We start from the raw sequence: 21,430 nt of genomic DNA, 5'->3' as shown, positions 1-21,430 counted from the left end.
GTGCGACCCGGCACCCACTCCAGTAGCCATACGCCCACCAACCGCCCACCATCCACCCCCTTTGGGGAGCACCTCTGCCCGCTTACAGTGGCTGCTAATTAAGCGGAACTCCGACGCTTCGATGACCATAAACCATACGGGAAAATAATGAGCAACGCGTGGCGCCGACTAAAATTTTAATTGCACACTTTTATTGATGAGAAAAAACAGTAGGGAACATAATTATGTGAAAGCGAGAGCAAGGTAACCAGTTCCGAATGCGCAGGATTAATCAATTTTTGTAAATGAGTTTCCAATTCAAAGTGCAGCTGAGGCACTTAAAATCCATTGAAATAATATTATTTAACAAGCAGCACATCAGCAGAACGACTGCTGTAGCAGAAAGTCGAGGATGTAACGATTCCCGCTTAGTGAATTACCACTGTAGCAATCTAGCAAAGGTGCAGCTGGCGATGCTGGCGCTCATTAGAAAGGACGAGGGAATTCCTTGGCCGCTGGCCGTCGGCAGATCCCCTGACCCATCCGAAGGATAAAGCCTGGAAGGTGATTTTTCCACCTTTTTTTTTCGTTTTTCCCAACCTTTGTTGTTGCTGCTATCTCGTGTTGCACATTGCGCCTGTCGAGTGCCATTCATTTGCCAGCCCCGCCCCTCCCCGCCCCGCCACTCGTCGCCCCTTCATCCGGCCCTTGAGGTCACCATGGCTTTCGTCACTTGCCTTGATGTTTTGGGGGCACTTGGGCAGCGTGAGTGGGAAAAAGACAAATTAAACTGCTCCAAGTGTATTTGAGTTTCGTTCCGCTAAGCTTTCTGTATCTTATCGGTTAATGTCTGCCCTTAAGTCGTAAATTATATGCACTTTTGCGGGGTAAACTAATATCGCAAAGTGTTTGCTCTCGCAAAATCAATATATCTGTTGAAAATATTTGTTATTTCTGTTAGAGAAATTAGCATAAGTACTAGCTAATAAATAACGAGCTACAGCAGCAAGCTACTGTAGTGATATGTAATATGAAATATTTAATTGAACTCGCTGGGTGTCGCTGCTGCTCCACTTTCAGTGATCTGAAAGCAGTTTGCTGTGGCGCCCCATCCTCAAGTCGCAAATTTTGCGAGCTCCTGCCAGTGTAGAGTTGCATAAATATCGAGCTGAAAACGAGGCGTGCAAAATTAACAACACGAAGCTCCAGGCACGCACAGCTCAAGTGCGATAGAGCAAAATATTACTGCCTGACCGCAGAGATAACACGCATACGCCATGGTGTGCGGCGTAGATGGGCTACCCATTGTGATTTCAGGGGTGCGTGGAGCTGTTGCTTTAAGGTTCTGCTATCGACCATTTTTGGGACACACTCGCACATTATGGCAGGCACGTCGGATGGAAATTCCTTTGTATTGCAGCTGACAAAACGCATAAGTGAACATTTCCTTAATGGCAGCAATTTCCCATCCATCCACTTCAAGGACATTCATGTGCCATAACAGGATGCCGAAAAGTGTGCTACCAGCAGTCATAATCGATATTCGATTTAAATTGTTCATTTGATGACTATTACTGCTGCAATGTGGAAGAGCATAGTCCATCGCACACAATCTTCTATCGCGCATGCAGTATTTCAAGGCAAACAATAATTACAATTTTCAATCTATGATAATGAACTTTATTCTCGCCTTCAATGGGAATTGATACAGTTGCCGAGATACTCAAATGCAAGCGGCAGATTAAGTGTTTTCAGGGGAAAATGATTGATTGTTGGCTTAAGAAATGTTTCCTTTTGCTCTGCTGTGAAATTGGGCTTGAAAATGCTCAAACGGAAGGAGGCCAAATTCATTTTATTGGTCTTGTTCAGTGATTTATATTGTGCAAGAAAACAGGTAAATAATTAATGCATCGCATTAATTAGTCGACTTGATTTATAATGGTTTCTGATGCTTGTTTATCTGTAAAGTCCCTAAGTAAACCACTGCGGATTCAATTATCGGATTATTAATTAATTGGTCCCAGGAAAAATATTGAGGGCCCACTCTGGTAACTTAAGTTTGTAGCATTAACTTTAATATTCTTTTTTTTTCACTACTACGGTGTAACCATCTTTTAAAATAATCTCGTAGTCCGTTTCTCGTTTTCCGCTCAAACGTTTTTGCTCTCAGCGCATAGTAAATTAGCCACCTAATGTCTTAGTGCTTTTTACCGAGCCAACTCGGCGCGGTCTTTAAAATCCCTGCTCCTTTTTCCGAATTTCCGCACAAGTCCACTAAGTAATTCCCTTTGTTGACTGTACTAGGATAAGACACATTCGCCGGATCAAGCTGGCTGCACATGAGATTGGGCTTGTGGCTTCAACCGAGTAAAGCAAACTTAGCTCGATGATGGCTCCTTGGCATGCAATTTCCACGAAGCAGAGGCTAATACTTATTCAAGGCATTGGCCAGGCTATCGATGACAGGTCAAGTGGAGAGGGGCTCAGAGGGTTAAGCACGGGATCCAAGGACATATGCGTCATCAGCATTATCCTTGCGCTTCAACGCACCCAAAAAGAAACCTTTACTGGGGAAACTTGCTCGGGCACATGAAAGTTCAAATACTCTGGGGAAACAACAGACCTTTGATTACACATCTCAAATGTAACTTACAAATGAAAGAGTAGGTCGATTTAAAGCGTTCCAAGAATAAAACTAATTAAATGCTGTAAACCTTGTCGATGCTAACTAGAACAGCTCAAAATAACAACATACATAGATATATTACATGTTTAATAATATCTTTAAGAAATTTTCTTAAATGTATTTCATTATTTGGCCTTATATTTTTCATGTTGTTTAAATTGAACTCAAAAGTTTTGCATTAGCATGTTTTATATTTTATATATTTTCTATTTCCAACACCTTCTTGAACCTAAATTAAGCAAATCAGGTTTAAGCTATGATATAAAGTGCACAAAAGGAATCTCGGTTGGAGAGAATATATTCTAAATCCATTTACTCAGTTGGGCTGGCATCACCCGTTCAGGATTCATTTGTCATGCTTAATTTTGTCGGACAGCTGGATTTTGGATGGGAGGAACTAAGAAACTAGAGTTTTATGAAATATTATATGTATTTGATTTGGTTTCTTTTTTCTGGCTTTCCCCTTGCAGAGTTTACAACGAAAAGTTTCAGAGAAGCGAGTTCGGCAAACATCAACAGCTGGGAAAAGCAAATCATAAGTAAACACTGAGGACAGGAGCAGACCACCGCGCAGGACGAGGACTAAACGTGGTAGTTGCCATGAGAGCAGCCTCGGGTGTTGACCAGGAGTGAACGGATCTGGGAAAAGTGGACTGCAGCAGCAGCAGCAGCAGCAGCAAGAGCGCAACAGCTGCTGCAGCAATCCAAACAGCTGCTACATCCAAGAGCAACTGGCTACAACTAGGGCAACAATAAGAGCCGCCAGAGACAACACCCGCAATCAAATCAAATTCAAAGATGCAAATTGCAATTTGCATACAAATGCATGCGGACCAGACGAGCAACATCACCACAAACTGCAGCACAAATAACAAAAGCCCCGCAAATTGTTGTCAAATGCTATAAAATTGAACGGAACAACTCTGGAGCACACTTGCAAACATATCATCGAGCGGGTGTAGGGTTCAAGTCAACAAATCAACATGATCAAGGGCATTCTGATACAGCGCAAGAGCCAGGAGGATGCCAGCTACACCAAGCAGCTCAAGATGGAGCACGCCGATCTGGTGGCCGAGATGCAGACCGTGGAGAGCCTGCCCACCCACGAGAGGCTCCAGCTGGCCAGACTGTGAGTTCACAATGCTTTTCTATCCTAGTTCATAAAATATGCACTTTCAAGGTGCCAGGATATTCATTAGTAAGGGATTTTTCACAACATTCCATTCATTAAATTGGCAGCAAGCATTGTATTCCAAAAATAAAAATTCCAATAATATTATTCACAGGTTTAACAAAAGATAATGTTGCGAAAATCGATACGCGTCTGTGTAATGCAGGCGAAATCTGATTGAAATCTACATTAACTTGATTGAATTTTATTGAATGACAATTTTTAACTTTTAAAACTGGGAATAGAACATTAAATTGATGGCTTTTGTCTAAGTGAATCCCTTTAGACTCCGCCCAGATTGCCCCTTATTCATTCTTAAAGCCCTTAAACTTGCACAACTAATCCCACATCTCCTCCTCAATCCCTCGTTGTTAATTAGACGGCGAGCCCAGCAGCTGAAGCTCTCCCGGCAGAAGGACAAGGAGTGGGCCAAGTTGCAGCGGGCGAAGGGCAACACGGCGAGCGGCGGCAGCGGCGGCGGCGGTGGCAGCGGATCGCTGGGCAACGGGCTGATGAACGGCAACGGAGATACCACGCACCACTTCCGGCACGCCAATGGATCGGGCACGCTGAGCGGCAGGCGGCACATATCCTTCGAGAACAGCGTGGTGCTGCTGGAGGCCGCATCCCGGAACGATATGCCCGAGGTGGCGGCGCTGCTGCAGCACGGAATCACGCCGGATGCCGCAAACGAGGACGGACTGACGGCGATGCATCAGGCGTGCATCGATAACAACGTCGAGATGCTGCAGCTGCTGCTGGAGTACGGTGCGAATGTGGATGCGCAGGACAGTGATAAGTGGACGCCCCTTCATGCGGCAGCCACCTGCGGCCACCTCGACCTCGTCCGCATCCTCATCCGGCACGGCGCCAATCTACTGGCGGTGAACACCGACGGCAACATGCCCTACGACCTGTGCGACGACGAGAACACGCTGGACTTCATCGAGGGCGAGATGGCCCAACGTGGCGTGACCCAGGAGCTCATCGATGAGACGCGCTCCTCCACGGAGCGGATTATGCTGCGCGACCTAATGGAGTTGGCCCGCACAGGCGGCGACTTGGAGGAGCCGGACTACCAGTGCGCAACACCGGTAGGTGGAATTTCATCTTAAGAAAAATCCAATAACTCCTACACAATCATTTTCATTGGAGAGCATAGTAATCCGACTTCATTAAGCCCATACTCACTTCCTGCGTGTAATCTCCAATTTGTTTTGTTCAGCTCCACATAGCTGCTGCCAATGGATACGTCCGCGTCGTGGAGTTTCTGCTGGAGCAGCATGTCAACGTGGATGCCATGGACAAGGATCTGTGGACTCCGGTTCATGCCGCCGCCTGTTGGGGTCATGTGAGTGAAGCCTCGAAGCCAAATAAATGGGAATAATAACTTTAAATATCTCCCCTTTTTAGCTGGAGGTGCTGGAGATGCTGGCACAATGCGGTGCTGATCTAAATGTTCGCAACAAGGACGACGAGACTCCTTCAGGTGAGAATATGCGAAAAGTTTGCGGCGCTCTCTTATCCTGGCAGCGCAGAATAGCCATGAATATGAAATTGAGCTATAAATTGTTGTTAATGCCACACGGAAAATGTGTAAATCTAGACTATTTGTAGCAGGAAAAGCGCTCTCAGCTGTGAAGAACTCTGCTTACACTTATCGAGCTTGATAGGAAAAACGATTTAAGATGGCTAATTTGAAGAAGTGTTCCCACTTTGCATAAATTTCTGCCCAGTGCAGTATTTAAATTGAACACATAGGCTCATTTATACTAGGATAAATGTTAACTGGCAAACATGTAATACTTCAATTCCATTTCCTTCGTAGACATCTGTGAAGATCCCGAGATCAGGGAGCGCATCGAGCAGCTGAAGACGGAGCAGGAGAGCAAACGACTGGCCGAGGCACAGCGACGACGCGTTCGACGCTCGCAGAGCAACAACACAAGGCATTTATAAAGCATTTGGAGCCCCTTAAGACCATTGAAGCTAACTATTGCTAACTCCACAGAGCCCAATCAGTGCGACGCACCAGTTTGCGAGACAAAACGCTGACAACCAAAAAGGATGCCGTCGAGGAGACGCGTCTGCGTCTGCAAGCGCAGGAGGCGACGGACTCGGAGGCGCCCGCTTCGGGAGGGGATCCGCTGACCAATGGCTATGGTTACGGAAACAACAACGGAGAGAAGCGAGCCTCGACGGGCAGTTCGAATGGCCAAGCACTGCCGCACTCCAAGTCCGCCGATGCGCTGGACAATGCCATGATGGCATCCTCCGCCGCATTGGCGGCCACCGCCACACATTCCTATACGTCGCGCCGTCCACCGGATGGCCGGGAAAACGATGAGCTGCTCCGCCTGAAAGCCGCAGGTGGCGCGGCAGAGATGCAGCGAGCCACCTCGGCGGCGGCCGTCATCCTCACCGAAAAGGGAACGGCGGCCAGTGCCGAGGCCGTTCAGATCCAGTCGTCGAAGGAGGCCGCCAACGGCAAAATCAATGTCCAGGTCACCGTCCTCGTGGGTGAGTCAACCGCCTTTGGCCACGTGTCAGGCTTGCTTCCGCTTCCTCCTTTCCACCAAAGCCAACCATTTACTCAGGCACCCCCCATCCAACCACCTCCTCTTTGGCTCCCAAGGAGCGTCAACGTATCACGAAGAGTTCTGCTTAAGCGCCATTCTGTCCCCGTGTCAATGTCAATGTTTAATGTTTATTTAACGACTCTACTAAAATGGAAATGAAAATACTTTCAACAAGCAAACACAGCTAACAGCATGGGTGGTGTAGCGAATGGCGTATGCCCTGTAGGAAACGCTATTTGATACCTCAGTAGGAGTATTAATGGGCAGCATTCGAGAGATAGCAGTTTTGTTGTATATTTGTTAATATATTGTTGTAGTAAAATGCTGTTCATATAAATTGACTGAACGCTTATTTCATTAGGCTGTAAACTATGCATTATTAATGATTTCTTCAGTTAACCGTCTAAAATGGGATAGCTTAAGCATATATTATTATTTATGTAAATGATTACTTTTTAATAGCTTACTGCTTACTTACTTGCTATAAATATCGTACCGAGTAGAGAGGAGCATGGCTGCAATTAGCATATTTGACTCGCATGTAACATCCATCCCACCTATTCGATCACTCCCAACTGGTCCAGGGGTATCTGCTAACTTAACTCTCGGGAAAATAGAAGAGAAGTAAAATAACATTTGCTTGTTTCCGTTTCATTCTTTTTTGTTGTCGTTGTTGTGCCTCGTTTCGCCCGTTCTGTGTCGTCTGCCTGCCCGCATCATCATCAACAATAAAAACAACAACCACCAACGCACCACTACACACCAAACACACCCAACGCCTTGCCAAAACCGCCAACATCCAGACACCAATAGCACGCACCACCATCAGCAACATCAGCCACATCAACAGCAGCAGCAGCAGCAGCAGCACCACCAGCAGCAGCAACACTTACTGCTGTTGCAGCAACAACAGCAGCAGCAGCAACAGCAGCAGTCGCAGCAGCAGCAGCATGTTGCCTTGGATGGCTACGGTGCCACACTGGCCAACTTGAAGAAGCAACGCTCGCTTTCACGCACCGCCAATGTCCTCAATACTTTCGAATTGTCATCCCAAGCAACTAGCAATGCCCATCCAATTGCAGCAGCCAGTGCCACAACAACTAATGGTTCTGTTTTAGGAGCCGGCGGCAGCAGCAACAACAACAACAACCTAAGCACCAGCAACAACAACAACAACAATAACAACAATGGATCAGCACCGATCTCCACGCAACCAACACTGGGTCACATGGGTCCGGGCAGCGTGCTATCCGACTTCGAGGTCTCCTCCCCGGCGGGCAGTTCGCTGAACAAGTTCAGCGGCATCACTGGCGACGTGGTCACCGATAGCACCAGTTCCAGTCGCAGGTGCTGCGTCCTGATGTAGAGGGCATCGTGCTGGAGCAGCCAGAATTGTCAGAGGGATATCCGATAACCATTTATTGAATGGCAAGAAAAAAGTGTCTTTTTATTAGCTTAGCCGAGTTCAGTGAGTGAATTGTTGAATGTTGAATGTTGATTACACACAACACAAATGCATGTTGGTTTTGAGCAGGGGGTTCAGTTCTGTGAGCCCCCGGAAACGGCTGAAAGTCGTTGCATTTTCCTAGCAGACACAACACACACTAAAGACACACAACCAATTATACGAAACAAATTTATACAAATATACAACATATGTATACATTTTAAAGAATATAAAAGGAATTACATATAAAATGATTGTGAGCAGTTTACCTTAGTCGATCGATATACATATAAAAACTAAATCAAAACGGAAAAACATCAAAAAATATTTATATAGCAATGCTAAGAACCTAACTTAATAGATTTGCTTGGAGTGCATTAGGAATATCTGTGTTTCCGCGTGAGTGTTAAAACCGAAACAGGCAAAGTATTATGCAACAAGTAAATATTTAACTAAATATATAGTTATAGGACGATAGCGAAATTGTAGTTAAACCGTGACAGCAAAGAAAAGCAAAGCAATGAGACAAAATGCATAGCACTCAAGCAATTTCCCATATAAGTGTCTAAATGTTTGAATTGAAAGAATTGTTTATGCCAGACGACAGCATAGAGATTTATTTTGTAATGCAACTACTTTGCTCTGCGTCATGTAAGTTGCGCTTTGTTGAGAGGTACAAGATTATATGTATTATTTATGTAGCAACCGTCTTTGTATATATACCTACACAATTCCAAAAAGATGCAAATACAACGCGCAATTAGCAAATGAGACTTTTTCGATGAATGTCAAGGCATAGCTGAACGTTTTGTAAAATAAACAAATGAAATGCGAAAAATTACACACAACATTTAATTGGCGGTTTTATATTAAAAGGTGCTTATATTTTTATGAGAATCGAAGTGAATGGTATATTTACTTTTTTAAATTGTGCGCCCAAGTGGCTCCACCTGGTGGCTTTTTGATAAACCACGCCATGTTTTCACCCAGGTTAGCAGGTTTATGTTATTGAGGTAAGTTAGCAGCCTTAAGCATCAGCTGTTTTCCCGCTTGCTTTCTGTTTACATTTTTATTGGCTTGAAGTTTAAAATTGAACTAAATGGAATCCCTCGCTAAATACCGATATAGTTTGGTGGCTGGGTCCTTTGCAGCTGCAGGAAGCTTTTTCGGAAAACTGCCCAGCCACCTCAGCGCCCGGAAACTACTCAATACTTCGCAAATTAAAGCAGACTCTTCATATTTAGGCAAGTTTGTGATTTCTCAAGACAAGCAACTCGTTAATCAATCAAATAACACCTTACATTTTTTAGAATTAGCATTACTTCAGCTGCTGCCATTAGTGCTAATGATAATATGCAATGTATGCAACTTGCGCTGCTTTCTGAAGGCCCTGCAAATGACTGAACAAACTCTGACCTGCGTCGTTTTAACTGCCGCTTCCAACTATGTCTTATCGGTAGGTGTTCTCCCGAAATATCTGATTTACTGATTAACATTCGCTATATAGTTCATCTTGGGAGCGCTTGTTTATCGGGAACCACTGACAGTATTATCCTGCATCGGAATAACGCTGATTCTGGCTGGTCTCTGGTTTCTTTGCGATGGAGGAACGGTGGAGTCCAAGAAGCCGGACAAAATTGAATAGTTAGCAAGGAAATTCTTTAAGGGATTTCTATAATCATAGATAAGAAACTTAATTTTCCATTTGTCATATATTCAAATATTCTACGGAAATGTAAAAATGCCGGGCGCCCAATTAGTTCAAGAAATCGAATGCTTTATATACTTTGTTTAATGTATGTACTATCTTGCAAATACACAGTTTTCATTTCATTTATAATGCACTGTTAGTGTGCACGCTTCTCCATTCGCGCAGTATTAATTACAACTATTATTTTTTACGTGGCTTTGTATTTTTGCTTTCATCGTTTGTGTGTAAAAGATTGGCAGAACAAAAAAAAGTGTTGAAATGGGATAGAGCAGGACAGTAAGAGCACAAACTATAAATATATTTATACTTCGTTTATATATATAGGTAATAGTAATTAATTTGTATATTTCAGAATCGTTATTTAATTGCTAAGACGTATAAATACTTTTTATATTCCTTCTCTCGACATCTGTTATCATCAGCTTCATCGCCATATCATCGGTCAAACAGACATACATATGTATAGTAAAATCAAGCAAGAAATGGCAGATCCAAGTTACATACATTGCCCATCTTTCGTTTGTTTTCCTTTGACGAAGTCCTGTCTGGGAGTTTTAGAAACCCTTGGAGCGCTTACTTTCCTGTATATAGTTGTAATTCCTTCTTGTTTCTAACCACTATTTTGTTTTATTATTAATACATTATCGAATAAACCAAATTCAAAGGAAGTAATATAAATCGTATTGAAAAATGCGCACGAATTGATTTGTGTGTCTGCTTCATTTTCGATTCGATTGCGTTATAGAGGATTCCTTTTGATAGATTTCCATTCCTCATGGTTGAGAGTGTTTTTGCGTAACAATAATTGTACGTGGCCATTACTTGCATGTTGATGATTGGTTTCCTTGTTTTCTGTATGGATTTTGTGTTTATGGTTTGCATGAATTGTATGTGTTTTGTTTGCGGTTAATACGTATTGTTTGCTCAGTTTTTATTCTCCAGTCCAAGAGGCATGCGTTGCGACTGGTTCTGGCGGTTTATGTAGCCACCACCACCTCCCTGGTTGCCCGCACCGCCGCGTCCACGATCGCCCATGGGCCTGCCGCCGCCATACGAACCATTCACATTCCTCTGCTGGTTGCCACCGCGCTGGCCCCGATAGCTTCCTCCGCCGCCGCCTGAGGACTCGTAGCGCGACTCCTTGTTGTACGTGCCGCCGCCACCTCCGCCGTTCTGGTAGTAGCTGTTGCCGCCGCCATTGCCCGACTCATTGTTCCGGAAGTACACACTGCTGTTGCCCGAATTGCGTCCGTTCGTGTTGGATGAGTTGCCGTATTGACGCGACCGGTAGTTGCCCCTGTCGCCGCCATTTCGCCGCTCATCGCCTCGTCCTCCCTGATCGCGATCCCGGTTATCCCTGTCTCCGCCACGACGCTGATAGTTGCCAGAGTTGCGACGTCCCTCTCCTTGCGAGTTGTTCCAATGGTTGTTACCCTCGTTATCAGCGTAACCGCCATTGCCACCGCCAGCGCTGTGGTCCCTGGGCGTGGCCCACTCCTGCTTGTGGCTGGTGTTGCTACTGCCATTCGAGGCAGCGCTGCTCATCGCATTCATCTCCGAGCTCCACTTGGTGGGCGGTGCCGGTGGCGTGGCCTCGCCTTTGAGCACATTCGTGAGCGCAGCTGTGGCGGCAGCATTCGTATTGTTATTACGGGCATGCCATTCATTGTTCTCCACATCTCCACCAGCACCGACACTCGAAGAGCTGTTCACAGACGAGGGCTCATCCAGCTGCTGTAGATGTTGCTGCTGCTGCTGTTGTTGTTGCTGCTGCTGTTGTTGCTGTTTCAGCTGCTGCTGGATCTGCTGTTCATAGGTAACCACAGCACTTTCGTATGGGAACACTGAGGTCACATCGCCCGGCTGCATACCAATTCCCTGAGGAGCAGGCTGCTGAGGCTGTTGGGTTGGCAGACGCGGCATTATCAACATTGGTTGCGGCTGCTGCTGTGGTTGCTGTTGGCGTTGCTCGTGGATCAGAACCGGGGAGAAAAGCTGTTGCTGCTGCGGACCCTGCTGCTGGAGCTTGGGCTGCTGCGACGGGAAGGATTGGTTGGTGAAGGTCAGCGTTTGTATGGCCTGCGGTGGTTCTTCGACATGGTTGGGCTGCTGCGGTTGCTGCTCAAATACCAATCCCTGATTGGGCGGAGGCGGCGGGGCTAAAGCCTCAGGATTGTCCAGTTCACTGTCCTGCAGAAAATGGAAGCTTCCTGTGCCCAAGACCTCCGCCAAGGGGCGCATCTGCTGCATAAACTGCTGCTGCTGGGGCGTTGGTGGTGCCTGGAGTCCAGGACCTTGAGGGACTACCTGCTTGAAGTAGTTTTGCTCCACGGCCCTCACATTGGGAGCAAAGTGGGTTGGATGTGGCTGCTGCTGTTGTGCTGGTGGCGCAGCTGCTCCAGTTTGCAAGGCCTGGAGATTCACTGGGCTGGTCAACAGCTGGTGAGGATGCGGCGGCGGCTGCTGGGGCTGCTGCTGGGCAGGTGGCGCTGGAGCGTACAGAACATGCACTGGCGTGGTGGTTCCTCCGGCATGAGGAGCTGCTTGGTAGACCTGGGTAGGCTGCTGCTGCTGTTGTTGTTGCTGCACCACCAAGTTCTGCAGATGTTCCAAGGAAGGAGCTCTCTGGTGATGCTGCTCCAAATGATGGCTCGGACGCTCCTGCTGTTGCTGGTGCGGTGGATGTTGCTCCAATTCTATCTGCACGCCCAAATGCAACTTGTCCAGTCCGTCCTCCAACGAGTTTCGAGCCGATGGCTCCGATGGCAGTTCCGTATCCAGTTCGCCAGAGCCATCGTTCAACAAGTCGTTGCTTTCTCCATCGCCGCTTCCAGTTCCACTATCCGTACTGTTGGCTACCGCGTTTTCGGCCAGCGGAACAAAGTAGTACTTGTCCAGATACCCACAGTCCTGGATCTGCTGGAAGAGAGATCGCAACTTCTCGAAGGTCACATCACCGAAAGACTTTGGACGCGCATTTATGGTCGAGTAAAACAGTTCGGCAGACTTCTGGGCAGTGGCAATAAAGCTTACATCGTCAGCAGTTTCCGGGCGGCGAGTTTGCGTCTCAATGAAACTAAAAAAAAAGATAAGGATTTTGAAATAATAAATTAGCAAATGGTAGCTTTACTAGAAAAATTTCATGATCTAAATCGTGTAAAATATGTGCTGCTTACAACTTCTCCAGCACTTCCAGTTCGTTGTTTTCCAACTTTTTCGCTCCATTTTCGCCAACCAGAAAATCGTTGCGCACTTGTTCGTCGTTGAAGCAGCTGAGCACGTTCTGAATGATCAGAACCTCCCGAATCTTGGACGTCTCAGCAATTGTCTTCGCCTGGTTTTCCTTTGGCAGAAAGTGAAATTAGCATCAGCGGAAAATGATGATTTAATGAGCTTACCTTGCGCGCCAGCTTCTTCTGCTCCTTTTCGGCCTCCTTGGACTGCTGCTGAATATGCTTGGCCAGCTCACGGGCAAACTCCAGATTGGCCAAAACCGCATCGTATTTGGCCACAGCCGAAGCCTGGTCGCCGCTCAGTTCCTTTCCGCCGCTCTGTATAGCGCGATAGGACTCCAGTTTGGTCTAGATAAGAGAGATGGATGAGTCAGTGTTTGTCGCATTTGTTCAGCTGCAGCGTTAATAATTAGATCTATATATGCAGAAAATACATGTGAAGCAAAATAGTACAAGGGTGCACAAAATCTTAGCTATTAGCTCTCTTTTAGGTACAAGGTAATTAGAAAAACACCTATTATCGCCTGCCAAAGATAAGTTTTAAGTGGGTTTTGCTGAAAATTGAAATTGGTGGCGCCCCCATAGTTATTTATTCTTTATTCAACGATTGGTGTTTTCAACCACTGCTGTTTGATATTTTATTTTTTTACTAAATGTACTAATTGAACGTGGTCGAACCATACTGCGACATCAATTTTTCTGAAAGCCAGGAGAATTTATAAGCTGTATGCATGTCTGTGACCAAATAACATTTAAAATAAGAAACATTTGTGATTACATTTTAACTAATTAAAAGAAAATCTAGTCAGATTAATGTACAGTAATATAGAGCATAAATAAATAAAATGTAAGCTCAATTATGTAATTATAATAAATGAATAATCAAAGTGTTTCCTATTTGTTGCTTGGTATCAAATGTTTTTGTTTTTTCTTTATTGCCCTATATTAATTCTGCAAACCTATAAACAAAACCAAAACGAGCCGGCAAATGATGTTGCCAGACCCGCCGGCCACACAGCTGTCGACAGTGCGTGCTCTTCAATGTAGGAACTTTCTGGAACCAACGAGCTGAACACATAAAATGTAATCACTTTTTGTGCTGTGCACGAAAGCAGCTTAAACACTCGGCATATCGAAGCATGTAATTTTTGCCTGTTTCTAATTGACATGCCGGCCGCTGTGCGCGATCCGGCAACTCTGTGCTCTAGAAAACATGGCGTCGCGAAAAATCTGCCAGCCCCGAGAACTCAGGCCGCGAGGGGAGGCAGGGGGCAAGGGGTGAGCGCAAAACGAAACAAAGCAACACGGAGGAATGAAAATAAAAATGGTGGGCCATGCTGCCGAAAAAGGGTTCCTTTGCGGCACTTTACCGGCCCCTTCACACTGACCTTGCGCTTCTCCAGGTTCCGGATCTTGTGCTCGATGGTCACCAGCAGCTGCTTGAGCGGATTGTACGGCTCTGGAACGGCAGCAGCGGACACAGCACTCGCCTTCGATTTGACAGCGTTTCCATTGTTGTTGCTGCTGGCCAAATCCGTTTGGCTGCCGTCCGCTGTCGCTGCCGCGCTGTTGTTGCTCTGGCCATTGGTGGTCGCGACTCCGGCTCCGGCTGCCACTCCTGCTCCTACTTCCGGGATTACCGATCCGCTCAACGAAATGATGGAGGAGCGCTTCTCTTTGCAGGCGTTGGTGCTGTTGTTGTTGTTGTTGCTGGCAGTGGCGGCGACGGTGGTGGCGGTTGCAGCGGTAACAGTAGCGGTATTTGCAGCCGAAGGCATGGTGCGCCGTTGGATTCTTCCTGGTTGGCTCTCAACGACGTTTTAGCTCGAAATGGGGAATGATATTCAATTCAAACGGCTGCTGCTGCTGCTGCTGTTTCCCAGTCCAGTTCGCTTGTCTGTTCCTTTCGGGGGAAAAAAACTAGAGCTGGCCGACGGGCCGATGTGCGGTCGATAGTATCGATGCTGCCAGTTTCGATCTGTTCGATAACGCAAAATCAATGTCAATGTGTCGGCCGGCAGCAATCGATTGCAGCGGGCATTTGGGAAACAGAAAATGTGGATAAGAATTGCAAATGTTCTTGGCGAAACTTTTCTAATTCCTAGTTTTCTACAATGTGAGGTCGCGAAGAAAATACGTACGTTGTGCTAAAAGCTCAGTCCCCCGGTAAATTGCTTGCTCATAACTTTTAAAGTTATCGATATGTGTCTTTCAATTTCTGGAACAGTTTTTGAAAATGAAACGATTATTCAGAATACTTATCAGTTTTTGGATTTAACTGTTCGACAATAACACGTAGGTATCTAATTAATATTTCCGGTTATTCCGCATAAACCCTAACATAATCTACTATCATCGCACTCTGCCTTCCCCAGGTGGGTGCCCAAGAATCGCGGTGCTGCCAAAATGAGAGGGCAGCCCGCGGCTCCCTGTTTTTATAGGGCTTGACATCCTTGGCCAGTACACTGTCGTCGAAGTTCAGGAAGCCTCCCACTGTAACGCCAAAAATAATAAAGCACTTCTCGTTGAAGAATGACAGTCCGTCGTACAGCTCCCCATAAACCTCCTCGTCCACCATCAGGGTTATCTTATCCCGCTGCCAGATCATGGTATAGTTGTGAAAATCGTCTCCGTAGTGGGCGTTGCTTATTTTGTCCTTGAGGAACTGGACCGCATTGCCGTGGTGCCAGACTACACCACCGCCATATAAGTGGTTCCCGGAAATATCATCGCCTTGTTTGGTTCTCAAATTGGCATTACCTCGGGCATATGCAATTCCTGAAAGTAAGATATAAAGTTAGGGAAAGACAAAAAGAAAGCCTTACAGCTGATAAAGTTATTGCAACTTACTCAGTTGTTTGGCAAAGTGGGTCTCCGCGTAAGTGGAAACCGGTTGAAGCATCAGATCTTGAATAAATTACATGAATATGAAAAAACTTTTGTAATAGGAAAACATTGACTCACAGGGAAAAAGCCAATCTCCTTTTGGCAACTTGGCCCGCACGACGATTTTGCCAAATTTGAAACTGAATGAGTTCCTGGTGTGAATTTGAGCGGAGAAAACTGGCGGTTTGATGCTATAGAAGATGCCGTGCGCAATGCTGCACTCCTGCTCCGGACTTTCGACGGCCGTACAGCGATCGCCCAGCATGAAGCTGCCATCGGAAACCTCGGAGGCAATAGTGGGCACGATGTGGAGCTCGCCTTCCTTTACAAAGGAGTTTCGTGCGGCATCGTCAAAGGCCACCAGCTCCTCCTCCACGTGGTACATTCGCTGTCTAAAAAGAGGTATAGCATATCTTAGACATATCCAATGAGTCGTCCAATGATTTCTCGAACCGAATGTCATGTTTCCAGGTGGTCTTGTTCAGCTGCGCCTCCGAGAAGTTGTCCTCGAAGATGAGTTCACCCTGGCAAGTCTGGCGTCCATTGCTCACTATCGTTTGGGCGGGCTTGCAGCGTTTGACTTGCTGTGCAGGAGCTAGGTATGCCTGACACTCAGCCTCTCCTGAAAGGAAGGTTATGCTTCGCGAGCTGGAGTCTTTGGTGGTCAGTAGACGGGTGTTTAGGATCACCCTGGTCTCGCTCTTTTCAAAGATCTCCTCATTAAACTGCACCAGCATAGATATCTGCAGCTTGTCGTTATTCTGCAGACTCATCTTCTGCCTGGATACCCAACTTCCGTTCACTGCCTCCGTGATGTAGTCCATTAGAGCGGGACAAGTGTCGTCTATTTGGAACATGTAGAAAACCCGCAGTATGCCAGGTTCATCTAAAGCGGTATGAGAAAATCAACAAATTACTAATACCAATAGCAATTATTCAAACAAGATCTTCCAATGTTTAGACCTGATTCATGAATTTACGTCTATTTTTAACTAAGAAACCTTAGTGGGGCGTCTAACTAGACATTAAAGCTTTTCCAATATGAATAAATTAACGCAATGATTAATTTAACCATGCACATGTTGTAAAAGTCACCTGGTATGGACACCTCGAATCCTTCATCTCTTAGCATTTCAAAATCAATACTTGGAACTTTAAAACTAAAGATTTCATTGCTGCATATCAGCAACAATAAACATGGCAGAGTTGCCCACCTCATGACGCAGTTTTAATCGCTCTTAATATGTGTACTAACTAGAATGCGATTAAAGTATTAATCTGAGAAGCTGTGCGCTGGAACTGCTGCATCAGATTGAAAATATTGATCATAAAAGCTTGGCCCGGTTCAAGCTCCCCTTGATTGTAGCTGCACTCCAATCAAAATATTCAAAATACACTTCATTTTCTTTTTTTCATTTTTACCAAATTGTAGATATAGTGAACAGTAAACAGATTACAGATTAAAGTACATACTTTACCTAAATCTCAAATTGCCAATTCTTTAGGAAATAATATTCCGAATTGTTTTTAATTGTGAACAGTATTTTTAGTCGTGTAAAACGAGCTTTAGTTATCTCATCAGCTGTTTAAGCTTTCATTCGGAGGTGGATCACTAATAGGCTGCGTAGAACCTATTTTTCAGGGTCTACGGGATGTTTCAAAAATGGCTAAGTCCCAGAGAAGCCAGATCGCAGCCGGAGCTGATATCAATGTGGATTCGCATGCGCCGAATCGCGATTGTCCGGACCAACTTAAAGTAAACAAATAATAATAATCGCTCCTCACCAGCGACAGAAACCGGTCTGCCAGTGAGGTAGACACACAGATTGAGTCAGAGGCTTCGGATTCTTGGGAAAAGTGCTGAGATCGAGGATTCAAAATGTCAGGACTGTGCATTGGTATACTAGTGCTCATTGGCTTTGGATGCACCACTTGCTACAAGATCCCCACACCGACTGTGGAGCTCCTTGAGAATGGATTTCGCGTTTCTATCCCGGGTGAGTAAGGGATGAGCCACTTTGTAGTTTTTTAATATCTTTCTTCACCTTACGATCTCTGGAATGCCATAAAAACCGAACAATGTTTACAATCTATAATTATAATCACAATTTCGTACAAGTTACAGTCTGAAGTATAGACTTGCTAATTTTTTCCTGTTGATTTTCTTTTCAGATGAAGAAGGCGTGAAAGTAGTGGCTTTTAATGTGAATCGCAATCGGAATTTCACATCCTTCATCAACGAGGGACAGTATAACGTGAGGCTGACTGAAGCCCAGAATGGCAGGTGGACGAGCAACTTTAGCTCGGTTCCCTTGAGAGCCCAAGATATTCTATACCTTTGGACCAGTGTGCAGCACCAAAAGGCTGTGTACCAGGATCTGGCGCAGCCCTTGCAAGTGTGCAATCTTGGTGGCGACTATCGACCCAAGGGATGTTTGCCCGGTGAAGATGACTTTGCGGATGACAACCAGCTGAGCACTGAAGGCAGTGCTTTGGAAACCGCCGTTCCAGCCGTCTGTGAACCTTCTGAAACCCAGGTTTCGCCGCAAATTGGCGTTTCCATATGTAAGGGACAACTTCTTTTTGAGGAGACCTTTGATCAGCTGAATGAATCTCTGTGGATCCATGATGTTCGTCTGCCCCTGGACTCCAAGGATGCAGAGTTCGTCTTGTACGATGGGAAAGCCACAGTTTACGATGGCAATCTGGTTATTGAGCCGCTTCTTTGGTCCAGCTATCGCCCGGATCTCTCCATAGCCAATTCCAGACTCGATCTCTCGGAGCGTTGTACCGGAACCCACAACAGAATTAAGGAATGTATCCTGCATTCCACGGGCAGTGGACCCAGTGGAATAATGCCCCCAATTGTAACACCTCGAGTCAGCACCAAGGACACCTTTGCTTTTCAATACGGACGCATTGAGATCCGAGCCAAGCTACCAAAGGGGGATTGGATAGTAAGTGAGATGATAGTTATTAGCTATAACATTCATATTCCTCCCTCTTCATTAGGTACCCCTCCTACTACTCGAACCCCTTACCGAATGGTACGGGCAATCGGGCTACGAGTCCGGACAGCTGCGAGTGGCCTTGGCCAGGGGTAACTCCGTTCTGAGGATGCCGCGCGGAAAGCTCGTAGATGGTAGATCTCTATACGGAGGACCTGTACTCTCCACGGATGCCCACCAAAGGGAGGACTTGTGGCTGAGCAAGCGAAAGATATCCCATTTCGGCGATGACTTTCACACCTACAGCTTGGACTGGAGCAGCAATAGACTGCTGTTCTCTGTGGATGGACAGGCCTATGGCGAGATGCTAAATGGGTTCACTGAACTGGACGAGAATCCCAGGTGGAAGCAGGGTGGTCCCATGGCTCCGTTCGATAGAATGGTAAGCACGTGAGCTAAGTAAATTAATTATTTAATTCAAATATACCTCTACAGTTTTACATTTCGTTGGGCATCTCTGTGGGCGGATTTGGTGACTTTGTGGACCAACTTCGCACCGCCACTTATGAGAAGCCTTGGGCCAACTACCATCCCCAGGCGAAGCTGCAGTTCTACCAGGGTCAAGATCAGTGGCTACCCACTTGGAAGCAGCCCGCCTTAAAGATAGATTACGTTCGGGTCTACGCTAACTGATACCTATAATCCATAATGTATGTAGATGTTTACATAATTACATACGTTCCGGTCAAAATCTTATCGCGAATAAAGCTCCGAGAGGAACTCAGTAAACTCGAGTGCTTCAGTATGGTTGCTTATCTGAAAGGATGAAGACGAGTCTGTGGTTGGCAATTATATTACCCGTAAGTCACTTGGTTGGCTTGGGTTCCTTTCAGTTTCCTAACTTTGTTGTGAATGCCAGCCAAAACGAAGGTAAGATGGCCATACATGTTTCTGCCTAAAAACTATTAATGAATCAAATACGTAGAGGATTATCGATTTAGGTCGGTGTTCTTTTACGCAGAGTATGGAGGAGGCCAATGTCCCTTCTATGACTATATGTTGGACCCGATCATCGTGCATCCGTGGGCTATTCGGGAAAACCTAGGCAATAATAGCATTAAAATCACTGCCGTCGTAGAGACAAATCAAAACGAAACTATGATCGAGAGTTACAGATACCTCGGAGAAACCTTTGTTCGGACAGGGCCTCTACAGAAATTCCTCCCATCAACCGAGGAAAGTATAAATTGCGAGAATCTACGTAGCTCCACGAGGTACTGCCTGCCCTCGATTTCGCACCACAGAGGGAAGCCCGTCAACTGTAGTGGTAGGTTGTTGTTCTCCGAGTCATTTGGAGATGGTGAGAATCCTTTGCATAATTGGAAGCATGTGGTGCAATCACAGCTTCTGGAACCCCACTATGAGGGAGTGGCCTTTGTGAATCGAAGAGCAAACTCGTATGTGGAAAACAACATGCTTCACCTAAAGGTAACTAAGGCCAACTACGGCTCCAAAAATCCCTTCTATCTCGAGAACTGCACTTATACGAAACGCGATTCCAATCAAAGATGTGGCGAAAAGAAGTACAGATTGCCGTTTAGGAAGTTTATGCCTCCCTATGACTCGGCGAAACTGACATCCCATGAGGCATTTAAGTACTGCCGCATAGACATTGAGGCCAAGATGCCCATTGGAGACTTTCTTTTCCCAGGTAATTTGCAACTTTCAGACTGCACTACATGAAGGTAACTAACTGCTAACCCTTATTTAGGACTCACACTGACTTCAATTAATCACGACGCCATTCGAATTGCCATTGTCCGGGGCAATAAGAAGCTAAGCGATTTCGCCGGCAACGAGGTCGGTGGGACAACCCTTTATGCCGGTGCAATCCTCAACGATAACGGTGGACGCGCCTTTGAATTGAAAGACTTCGCCTGCAGGGACGATCACTATGGCAACGACTTTCACAATTACACGGCCATTTGGAAGGAGAAGAGCATCACCTTTAAGATAGATGGTCGCACCTTTGCTCAGATATCCAACTCAACAGTCGTCCAAGAACTCAGTCGGGCAGAGGTAGGTGTCATCGAAAAGCTTATTTAATAATACCAATTAAAATCGGAAATTCTCAGCGCCATATTGAGTTGTACCTAACCGTCGGCGGGGAGTACAATTTTCCGGATAACCGCATTCCGCCAGAGCAGAAGAGTTATCGCAATTTCGAGACGGGCCTATCATCGAAAATTAAAAAGGCCATAACCAATTCACCCGATTGGGACCAAGCTGTGATGATCATAAAAAATATTAATGTTTATTCTACCGACGAATACGACGAATGAACATGTCCTGTGCGATCTTACTGATCTACAATATTCAATATCTTAAATTTTGTATTTTTCATTACATATTTTCATTGTATTCAAAACTATAACTGGGCCAACTATAACTTAAACCAATGTGACAATGGTCAATCTTATTTTTATATGGGAACGAAAGATTAAGAGCGTATATGCAATAAATCAGGCAGTGCAGTAACCCACAGGTTATCACATTGACTGCAGGACTGGATGCTCTAGTAGCTTACAAGAATCTATGTAAAACGGCAGTCTCATTCAGCCGCCATGCGAAAAGGTTGTCTTCTTCTAATTTGGCTAAGTAGTCTTGTTTCCTTACTGATTGCCCTGGAGGTACCGCATCCAGTGGTTGAGGTAATGGGCAGGGAGGTATCCATAATGTTACCCGGGGAGCTGGAAGGGATTGAGTCATTATACTTTCATGCCGAGCTGG

General features: G+C 45.7%; 6 protein-coding genes across 11 annotated transcripts in view; 4 read left to right on the top strand and 2 right to left on the bottom strand.

Moving 5' to 3' along the window:
- Nucleotides 1–8,700, top strand: part of LOC6546318 (protein phosphatase 1 regulatory subunit 16A) — a 40,427-nt gene extending 31,727 nt beyond the window's left edge. For 4 of the 6 annotated variants that reach the window (XM_026977011.1, XM_026977010.1, XM_026977012.1 and 1 more), the window contains 7 exons: nucleotides 3,136–3,794; nucleotides 4,216–4,930; nucleotides 5,062–5,187; nucleotides 5,250–5,325; nucleotides 5,665–5,785; nucleotides 5,848–6,356; nucleotides 7,219–8,700. In XM_026977011.1, the coding sequence (XP_026832812.1) occupies nucleotides 3,649–3,794; nucleotides 4,216–4,930; nucleotides 5,062–5,187; nucleotides 5,250–5,325; nucleotides 5,665–5,785; nucleotides 5,848–6,356; nucleotides 7,219–7,781 (2,256 nt within the window). In that variant the 5' untranslated portion in view covers nucleotides 3,136–3,648 and the 3' untranslated portion in view covers nucleotides 7,782–8,700. The remainder of the gene's footprint in view (nucleotides 1–3,135; nucleotides 3,795–4,215; nucleotides 4,931–5,061; nucleotides 5,188–5,249; nucleotides 5,326–5,664; nucleotides 5,786–5,847; nucleotides 6,357–7,218) is intronic. The other 2 variants (XM_026977015.1, XM_026977014.1) reach the window with 1 other exon arrangement.
- Nucleotides 8,701–8,875: 175 nt separating this feature from the next.
- On the top strand, nucleotides 8,876–9,695 carry LOC26526073. Its single transcript, XM_015158728.2, has 3 exons — nucleotides 8,876–9,106; nucleotides 9,173–9,318; nucleotides 9,370–9,695. The coding sequence occupies exons 1-3, from the start codon at nucleotides 8,962–8,964 to the stop codon at nucleotides 9,505–9,507; spliced, it is 429 nt and encodes a 142-aa protein (XP_015014214.1). The 5' UTR covers nucleotides 8,876–8,961; the 3' UTR covers nucleotides 9,508–9,695.
- A 58-nt stretch (nucleotides 9,696–9,753) lies between these two features.
- Nucleotides 9,754–14,809, bottom strand: LOC6546317 (caprin homolog). The gene is made up of 4 exons (XM_001972789.3): nucleotides 14,195–14,809; nucleotides 12,972–13,154; nucleotides 12,750–12,916; nucleotides 9,754–12,649 (listed from the first exon to the last, which is right to left on the bottom strand). The coding sequence occupies exons 1-4, from the start codon at nucleotides 14,582–14,584 to the stop codon at nucleotides 10,498–10,500; spliced, it is 2,892 nt and encodes a 963-aa protein (XP_001972825.1). The 5' UTR covers nucleotides 14,585–14,809; the 3' UTR covers nucleotides 9,754–10,497.
- A 312-nt stretch (nucleotides 14,810–15,121) lies between these two features.
- On the bottom strand, nucleotides 15,122–17,015 carry LOC6546316 (gram-negative bacteria-binding protein 2). Its single transcript, XM_001972788.3, has 5 exons — nucleotides 16,788–17,015; nucleotides 16,146–16,578; nucleotides 15,771–16,084; nucleotides 15,657–15,713; nucleotides 15,122–15,584 (listed from the first exon to the last, which is right to left on the bottom strand). Exons 1-5 carry the CDS (start codon nucleotides 16,909–16,911, stop codon nucleotides 15,127–15,129), a joined length of 1,386 nt encoding a protein of 461 aa, XP_001972824.2. The 5' UTR covers nucleotides 16,912–17,015; the 3' UTR covers nucleotides 15,122–15,126.
- A 283-nt stretch (nucleotides 17,016–17,298) lies between these two features.
- On the top strand, nucleotides 17,299–19,434 carry LOC6546315 (gram-negative bacteria-binding protein 1). The gene is made up of 4 exons (XM_001972787.3): nucleotides 17,299–17,689; nucleotides 17,865–18,649; nucleotides 18,705–19,082; nucleotides 19,136–19,434. The coding sequence occupies exons 1-4, from the start codon at nucleotides 17,572–17,574 to the stop codon at nucleotides 19,331–19,333; spliced, it is 1,479 nt and encodes a 492-aa protein (XP_001972823.1). The 5' UTR covers nucleotides 17,299–17,571; the 3' UTR covers nucleotides 19,334–19,434.
- Nucleotides 19,435–19,455: 21 nt separating this feature from the next.
- LOC6546314 (gram-negative bacteria-binding protein 2) lies at nucleotides 19,456–21,151 on the top strand. The gene is made up of 4 exons (XM_001972786.3): nucleotides 19,456–19,570; nucleotides 19,626–20,351; nucleotides 20,412–20,719; nucleotides 20,776–21,151. Exons 1-4 carry the CDS (start codon nucleotides 19,465–19,467, stop codon nucleotides 20,980–20,982), a joined length of 1,347 nt encoding a protein of 448 aa, XP_001972822.3. The 5' UTR covers nucleotides 19,456–19,464; the 3' UTR covers nucleotides 20,983–21,151.
- The last annotated feature ends 279 nt before the right edge of the window (nucleotides 21,152–21,430 follow it).

The sequence above is a fragment of the Drosophila erecta genome, unplaced genomic scaffold (genome assembly GCF_003286155.1).
Source record: "Drosophila erecta strain 14021-0224.00,06,07 unplaced genomic scaffold, DereRS2 tig00000021-arrow-pilon, whole genome shotgun sequence".
Lineage (NCBI taxonomy): Eukaryota > Metazoa > Arthropoda > Insecta > Diptera > Drosophilidae > Drosophila > Drosophila erecta.
This window is presented reverse-complemented; position numbering and strand designations above follow the sequence as displayed.

Excerpts from the sequence above, each read along its gene's own strand:
- LOC26526073 (XM_015158728.2), top strand. The coding sequence starts at position 8,962 with ATGGAATCCCTCGCTAAATACCGATATAGTTTGGTGGCTGGGTCCTTT. Across the intron at positions 9,107-9,172 it reads AGCAGACTCTTCATATTTAG|AATTAGCATTACTTCAGCTG; the intron begins GCAAGTTTGTGA and ends TACATTTTTTAG. Across the intron at positions 9,319-9,369 it reads CTTCCAACTATGTCTTATCG|TTCATCTTGGGAGCGCTTGT; the intron begins GTAGGTGTTCTC and ends TTCGCTATATAG.
- LOC6546317 (XM_001972789.3), bottom strand. The coding sequence starts at position 14,584 with ATGCCTTCGGCTGCAAATACCGCTACTGTTACCGCTGCAACCGCCACC. Across the intron at positions 12,917-12,971 it reads AGAAGAAGCTGGCGCGCAAG|GAAAACCAGGCGAAGACAAT; the intron begins GTAAGCTCATTA and ends TTTCTGCCAAAG. Across the intron at positions 12,650-12,749 it reads CTGGAAGTGCTGGAGAAGTT|TTTCATTGAGACGCAAACTC; the intron begins GTAAGCAGCACA and ends CTTTTTTTTTAG.
- LOC6546316 (XM_001972788.3), bottom strand. The coding sequence starts at position 16,911 with ATGAGGTGGGCAACTCTGCCATGTTTATTGTTGCTGATATGCAGCAAT. Across the intron at positions 15,714-15,770 it reads AGGAGATTGGCTTTTTCCCT|ATCTGATGCTTCAACCGGTT; the intron begins GTGAGTCAATGT and ends AATTTATTCAAG. Across the intron at positions 15,585-15,656 it reads CCACTTTGCCAAACAACTGA|GAATTGCATATGCCCGAGGT; the intron begins GTAAGTTGCAAT and ends TCTTACTTTCAG.
- LOC6546315 (XM_001972787.3), top strand. The coding sequence starts at position 17,572 with ATGTCAGGACTGTGCATTGGTATACTAGTGCTCATTGGCTTTGGATGC. Across the intron at positions 17,690-17,864 it reads ATTTCGCGTTTCTATCCCGG|ATGAAGAAGGCGTGAAAGTA; the intron begins GTGAGTAAGGGA and ends TTTTCTTTTCAG. Across the intron at positions 18,650-18,704 it reads TACCAAAGGGGGATTGGATA|GTACCCCTCCTACTACTCGA; the intron begins GTAAGTGAGATG and ends CCTCTTCATTAG.
- LOC6546314 (XM_001972786.3), top strand. The coding sequence starts at position 19,465 with ATGAAGACGAGTCTGTGGTTGGCAATTATATTACCCGTAAGTCACTTG. Across the intron at positions 19,571-19,625 it reads GAATGCCAGCCAAAACGAAG|AGGATTATCGATTTAGGTCG; the intron begins GTAAGATGGCCA and ends TCAAATACGTAG. Across the intron at positions 20,352-20,411 it reads TGGAGACTTTCTTTTCCCAG|GACTCACACTGACTTCAATT; the intron begins GTAATTTGCAAC and ends ACCCTTATTTAG.